Genomic DNA, 7308 nt, shown 5'->3' on the forward strand with positions numbered 1-7308 from the left:
TTAAGGTGTTTTGGTTTTGTTCCTGTTTTGAAGCGGGGTATATTTTTTCGAATTTCTTTAGGGAAAAACTGCACTTCTGAAACGTAGGGTTGGAAAAAATAAGTCTACTCGCTTGGTTGCCTGCAGTCACACTTTGAGGAACACTCACAGGCTGCTTGGTGTAGAGTCTCGCCTGGTGCAGCTCCGGCTTGACAGACGGTCTGGGTCCGGGCTTGCCGGAGACATCGTTTTTTGCCCTCATTCCCGTTTTCATTGTTTTCAGTGGAAATTCGTAGAAGTCTCTCTCGGAGCAGTTAATCGCCTTAGAGCGCTTTAACCCCTTCCTGTCCCCCCATCACCATGCCTGCCACCTCATGTTTTAGACGAAAGTCCTGTGTGAGTGCAGTACCACCGGCATTTTGAAGCCATTACGTTTAACATGTTGGCCGTGCACGTCCCTATAGCGGAGACAACGTCCCGCAGCTTTGCATCTTTGTGACACTGTTGAGCCAGGATCCTTCCGTGTTACCTAACTCCGTAACAAAACTTGTTGACTTAGGTGTGTGCGTGATGTCACCCAACAAGTCCAGTTCCCTCTAGGGCTTTAGGCCATGCTAACGGTGTGGTGGTGCTTTTTTAGTTCAAACCCTTTTGCTGCGGTATATAAACATCCTGTATAACAGCAGTAGGCTCAAGAATCTTGCACCATGCTTCTGAATCCCAGACTTCACAGTTGGTGAGCCTATAGACCGAAAGAGTTTGGATGCCTGGTTGAGACCAAGCTGGCACGAGAGCGATAAACCAGCAGTGCAGCATAGCTCTTGGAGTCGCTGCCAAGCACTGCGAGCTTTGTGAAGTTTGGGTATCTTTTTGCAGAGAAGTCAAGTGTTTTGCATGCATGCATACACGTGCACACACACAAGTTTTCTGTGATGCTTGCACTTGGAAACAAATCGATATGATTACATTTGTCTTCGTGTCACTCATAGTGCGTTTTGAGATACCTAGCAGCTATGTAGTACCATGCCTTTCCAAAGTGCAATACGGATAATTCCCACTGCACTTTGAAGACTATTTTCCTTTCTTCCTTCCCCCCACCCTGGCTTCCCTATTGGTAAAAATAAGATTAAAATGCTTTTGCAAGGTGTGGTACTCTGAGTCAGTCGTTGTACCTTAAAGCATCTTACCGTCAGCTGAAATTTGTCTTCTGAATGTTAGTAGAATGAGATTAGTGCTGAAGAGCAGTCGTCTTTTGGGTCCAGGAAACAGCCTGGTCTAAACAAGGTTGGAAGTCAGGATTTTTTTCCTCTGTTTGCTTGTATACAAGCATGAGATGTGTTTATTCGGAGCAGTGTAATCCAAGAAAGTAACTCTGGAAAAGTGAGCTACACGCATATCTGTTCCTTTCCTGCAAATCACACTTCTTTCTATTTTTCATTTTCTTTTTTAAGAGTAACAGGAGTGGGAAGATGAGCTGGTGGGGGGAGGGTAAGAGTTGAGCTGGTTGGTAAAAGTCTTGCCGCGGGCATGGGATCCGTTTCAGATGACCTTCACCGTGAGCAGACAGTACGTGGGTGGTGTCAGCTTTGTATTCTGACTTGTGCTAATAGCCAGTAATCCGATTACATTTAGGTTGACATTGTGGACATCTATGAGTCTATCCGTGAAAGGCAGCGTCATGACAGCGAAAGGTCTACCTGCAGCACCTTGGAGCAGAACGACATTGAAGCTGTTGAAGCGCTTGTTTGTATGAGCTCCTGGGGTCAAAGATCACAGAAAGGTGACATATTAAAGATAAGGCCACTTACGCCCTTCTCGGATTCTGGTGATTTCACAATGCACGCTGAAGCTACATCTGAATTACCAAAGGACTATTTGTCTACACTGGTAAGAAAAACACGAATGCAAAATAAATACACCTGACATCTGGACGTTACATCTCTGCAATGTTTTAACTTGGCTGGAAAAGATAGCTTGCTCACGCGTCCCTGCGTAGAATAGCTACAGGATAGCCAGTGCTATGTGTGTGTACATAGAATAGTGAGGTGGGTGTGTTGAGTTGGGGTTTTTCTGCTGTCTCTGGAACGGCAAATGTAGGAGTTTGATATTGTGTTAAATCTAGATGTGAAAGCCCTAGCTGGCAGGTTATTTATTTTGACAGGTCCGCTGAGGATGCTGTCTGGATGGCTGTTGTAGGTTTCTTGGAGCGCTTGGAGTAAGAATGCCAGAGTAAGCCTCAGTGATTTGGCACCAACTTACCTGCAAGCACTGTACGAAAAAGGGTCTTGATGACATTTGGCTTCACTCTGGTCGTTATAAGAGAAAGTGCAGGTTACCATTATGAAGTAGACAGTTTAATTAGTTTCTGTGCTATGTGTTTGTACATGTAGTCTGTTATTTCTCCAGAGCATTGGTCTACTCTGGCTGACTAATGTTGGTTGAATCACTTTTTTTTTTTCTTTTTTTTGTTTTCAATTTATGGTGCAACAAAAGTAGGTATTAAAAAAGGGCTTGGTGCCATTCAAGTTTCAGACAGTTAAGGCCCATTTCAACCAGTAGGCTTCTGGTATGCAGTTATGTCAGGAAAAGGGGGAATAATAGAGGAAAGAGGCTGAGAGAGTACAGCAGCTGCTTGACAGACTTCTCTCATACTCCTACTGCTCAGTGTTGACACTGTCTCTTGAGCAGCACAGGAGATAGGCATGAGTTTTCAGTGGTAAAGGAGGAAAGGAGAGGTGGTGGCAGCAAGGGAGCGTAGAGAGAAATGGATGAATAAGAAGGGAGAGAGCAGTTCCATTTGTCTTTATCTCAGAAGCAGCCACCAACTGACAGGGTAATCATCGATAAAAGATCTAGGGCTTACTGGAAGCTTGAAATTGAAAGGGTACAGTATCGCTATCTGTTGCTAGTCTGTTTTCTGTGAACAGCAGAGCGCTCGTAGCCTCCTACAGCTGCACCCATTGCTGAGGAGAAAGGAATGAGAAAGCTCTTTGTAGTGCAGTGAGTAGACATGCAATGTTTTATGCAGGTTTACAGCTGCCTCATTGCCTTCCTTTTATTAATATACTTTTAAGCATATTCAGAATGGCTGTCAGATGAGGCAATATATGCATTAATCAGTTTGTGCTAAGAAGTAGGTTCTGAGATTCTGGGGAAGGGGTGTAATTTTATTTTTCATAGTAAAGGTAGTCAAAAATTGTGCTATGAAGTTACACTGCTGCATAACGGTGTTTTCTTTTTTGCAGTGCATGACCCCTCCGCACAGCCCTGACTTAGTTGAGATATCAGCTGCTATGCTCCTCTCCTCACAAGTCACTTATTCCAAACCAAGGACTGTCATGGCAAACACAGCTGCCTGCGCAGTCACATCAGCGACCGGTGTGTCTCCCATAACCAAGCCATCTGTTATCAACGTGGAGCGACAGTGCAGTCAGAAGCCAGTGATATCCGAATCCTTTGCCCCTCAGCCTTGCAGGGCCATGGCAACAAGCGTCATACGTCACACAGGTGATAGTTCTGCTTACCATCACACTCCTGCTAGGCAAGAGAAAACAAAGGAAACTTCAGGCTGCGGCACTTCCAGAGACTGGTGTGGAGTGGATGACCAAAGACATTCCAGACTGACGCAGGACACGTGTGCTGCGGATGATTTAATTAACAAAACCTCTCTGGTACATCAACCTTATACACATGACTCCAGTGATATTGTGACCAATAAAGGACAACTGCCAGTCCGGCCCATTTCACCGCAGAGCCGCTCACCAAAGAATTCTGAGAATGACTTGCAAAAAAGAGCTACCCCAGTGACACCTGCCCCCGTTTCAAGCCCCCAAGTTCTCTGTCAAATGATCCCTTTAAATGGACAAAGCAGTATGATCAATGCCTATGTCAAGCCTTCAACTCCAACAGTCTCAACTCCCATGAAACCTATTTTACCGCAGACAGCCCCGCTCTCTCAGCCTGTACTCATGGGACCTTCTGTGCCTCAGGGGACCGTCATGTTGGTTCTTCCACAGACTGCTGTCACACAGACACCGCAGTGCCCGCAAACAGTAATGACTGTTGGGAACACCAAGTTACTGCCCCTTGCCCCTGCTCCCATGTTCATTGCTTCTGGTCAAAGCTGTGCCCCCCAGATGGACTTTTCTAGACGGAGGAATTATGTTTGCAACTTCCCTGGGTGCAAGAAAACCTATTTCAAAAGTTCCCACCTCAAAGCCCACCTTCGCACTCACACTGGTGTGTACGACAGGGCGAGTCCTCTGGCACTGGCTTGCGCTGGAACTGCTGAAATGCATGTTTTTTGGGGGGAGGGGGTGGGAAAGGGAAGAAGCAGGTGATCGGGGAAACTTCTGCTCATCTTGGAGAAGGGAGGAATGCTCATTCTCCGTGGGCAAGCAAAACAAGACAGACTTTGTTCTGAGACCTCAGCTGACCCCATAGCGTTAGTTGAATTTCACGTGCTTTAGCTGGAGCAAAGCTTTGCTCTGTGTGTGTGTGTGTGTTTAGACTTGAGTGGAATCCTGCCATCTGGACTAGATTGAAGTGAATTGTGCAAGTCCCTTTTTTTGGGGCATGGAGAGGTCTGCTGTAAGCAAACCATCGTACAGGTAGTTGGTCTGAATTGTTACATGTGTAAAAAAGAAAAGTCAGAAACTGCACGTTTTTCCAGAGTTTTGTTTAGGCTAAATGGGAATGCATTGAGGTTTTGAGCTACTGTGTTAGGAAGCAGAGCAGCTATGTAGCAGGAGTGTAGCAGTTTATTCAGTTACAGAAAGGGAATTTTAAAGGTAAATGAAAATTAATTGTAATTAATATGAGCCGACTTGCTCCATAAAATCAGGTCACTGTAGAGGCAGTATAAATGTGTTTTACTTGTCCTTTTTCTGGCTCCCAGATCCTGTTAAGTTAAAACTAACTTTGAGTTCTCGGGGACTATTTCCGATGCTGAGGGACAGGCATAGTGGAAGATTGGTACCGAATAGCTCATTCAAAAGTCTGCCTAATTTTGTTTTTCCTTGGCTCTTTTTCCCCCACCCTGCCTTGCCCCACAGACACTGTGGCTTATTGGATGTCAGCTTCCGTGGCAAGATTTGCATTAGTTTGCCGGCTTGTCTTTACAGTTCCTTTGGGGAAAGAGCTTAAACCCCATATGAAGCTGATAATCCTTTTAAACCAGAGCTCAGAGGTAGAATGATCCTTCTACTTCTGGCTTGAGAGTAAGTGCTGCAGGCTGCTGATTTAACCTGGCACTACAGGATAAACACAACCTAGCAACAAGTGTCTCGCTTTGAGCACGTGCTGCTGCTGAGGCGCGGGGAAGCGGCGTGTGTCCTGTATCGTAATTAAGACTAGGACATCTGTGGGAGGTGAAGTGCACTGACCCCTCACCAGCCAGTCCACGTTACAGGGTCAGGAGGCAGAGTAGCTCAGCTTTCTTTTCCCTGCACACCGAGTAGGTAGGCGATACCACATACGCCAGACGCAGAGCTTTACTGTCCATATCTGAAATAAGAACGATGCTTCTGTGGGACTTCCTTTCTGTTGGACAGTTTTGTTTTGCTCCAAAGCATTACCATAAATTTGGATCGCGTGGTAAATGTTTATCTTGAGCTTTACGGGGGTTGCGGGTGGTAGTTGTTTAGGATAGGTCTGATGTTCAGCAGCTGCCCAGGATGTACAGAAGCTGATGTAGACAGCCTTCCTGACTGCTGTCAGTCACTCCTGGGCCTGCAGAACTCCCCTAGCTGTCTGTTGGACCTCCAGTGGTGTGGGGATGGCAGGACAGGCCGTTCCTCGGCGGTGCTCGCTGGGGTGGTGTGTTTGTGTGTAGGACTGGAGCAGCAGGAGTCTGATTCCAGGCTTCCCGTTTGCCCACAGTATTTGCTGATAACATGCAGCAGCCATAGAGTTGTGGTCACGTAGGGACGGGGGCAGGGGCTTGCTTCTAGTTCAGTCAGCGGATAAGGTAGCTTTATGAAGAGTCTTTTTGTTTAAACTGGGGTTTTGGACAATTAAAAAAAAAAATAGACTTGATTAAAGAAGAAAGAGGGAATAAGTAGAAACAATACCTATGATTTTTCTCTGGAACATAACTTGAGCTTAAGTTAATGTTGACCGCACACATGAGCGGTTCTGCGGAATTCATCAGTTTTTGCAAGGCAGGATTTAATTTAGTTCTTTGATAAAACTGTAACACAGCTTCTCAAAAGTAAGTTATGCTTCTTTTATGTCCTGCAGGAGAAAAGCCTTTCAGCTGCAACTGGGAAGGCTGTGACAAGAAGTTTGCCCGCTCAGATGAACTGTCACGCCACCGTAGAACTCACACGGGAGAGAAGAAGTTTGCTTGTCCTGTGTGTGAGCGTCGCTTCATGCGCAGCGATCACTTGACGAAGCACACCCGCCGCCATATGACCACAAAGAAGATCCCCAGCTGGCAGACAGAGGTCGGCAAACTCAACAGAATTGCCACAGCAGAGAAACCGAAAAGCAGCAGTGCTCTGAGTATGTTCATCCCCGTGCCATCGTCTGTCTGTCAGGGCTAGTGTGAGGAAGCGCCTTCTCTACAGACTTTCGGAAGATCAGGAAGAGCTCTGATGACTACAACAGAACTGACTGGCTTTTTTTCCCCCGTGTTTGTGCATACTTTAGTTTCCTTCGGTTTAGGTCCTCTGTTAATAATGCTGTTTGAGGAATCTTATCATATATTTCCTCATCCCATACCTATTTTTTTTTTTCCCCAATACCTGGGCAAATGCAATCACCAGCACTTCTGGAAAGCAGAACTCTTTGGAAATGATTTTGGCAATAGGTTAAAAAAAGTCACTTGTAATGCTTGCTGTTAATATTTTGATGGACAGTAAAACAGGGTGATTTTTAATTTTTATACTAGCATTTTCTATACCAAATATATTTTGTATTTATTCATTTTGGTCTTGATACGCAGGCAAATTACTTGACCTGCATTAGTAGGGGTGTGCAGGATGAGACCCAGAGTTTTGGAAACTCCTTTTCCGTAAATCTAAAGAATTGCATTCAAGAGTGTTTTGTAAACACATGATATTTGATAACTCATAGCAGTTGGGATTTTCACGTTTGCAGATCCTGATCCTGCAATGGGTTGGTGCTGTTACACCCTCTTGACGCAGGTGACGTTGGAGGTTTGAGGTCAAAGTGTGTCATCATTTTTAAACCAAACCAGAATGACTTTCAGAAAACAGGTGTTGAAATCCTCAACATTTTATAAGTTCATACCCTTTGCAAGTGGAAGCCGTTGTGACTTTTGGTAGAAGCTTGACACACTGGGCCTTCCTGAGTCCATGCTCAACC

General features: G+C 45.4%; 1 protein-coding gene across 1 annotated transcript; it reads left to right on the forward strand.

Moving 5' to 3' along the window:
• The first annotated feature begins 1506 nt into the window (after positions 1-1506).
• Positions 1507-6637, forward strand: KLF11 (Kruppel-like factor 11). The gene is made up of 4 exons (XM_009697369.1): positions 1507-1545; positions 1612-1866; positions 3225-4218; positions 6220-6637. Exons 1-4 carry the CDS (start codon positions 1507-1509, stop codon positions 6522-6524), a joined length of 1593 nt encoding a protein of 530 aa, XP_009695671.1. The 3' UTR covers positions 6525-6637.
• Positions 6638-7308: the final 671 nt, after the last annotated feature.

This window comes from Cariama cristata, unplaced genomic scaffold (assembly GCF_000690535.1).
Source record: "Cariama cristata isolate BGI_N322 unplaced genomic scaffold, ASM69053v1 scaffold10593, whole genome shotgun sequence".
NCBI classification, from domain to species: Eukaryota; Metazoa; Chordata; class Aves; order Cariamiformes; family Cariamidae; genus Cariama; species Cariama cristata.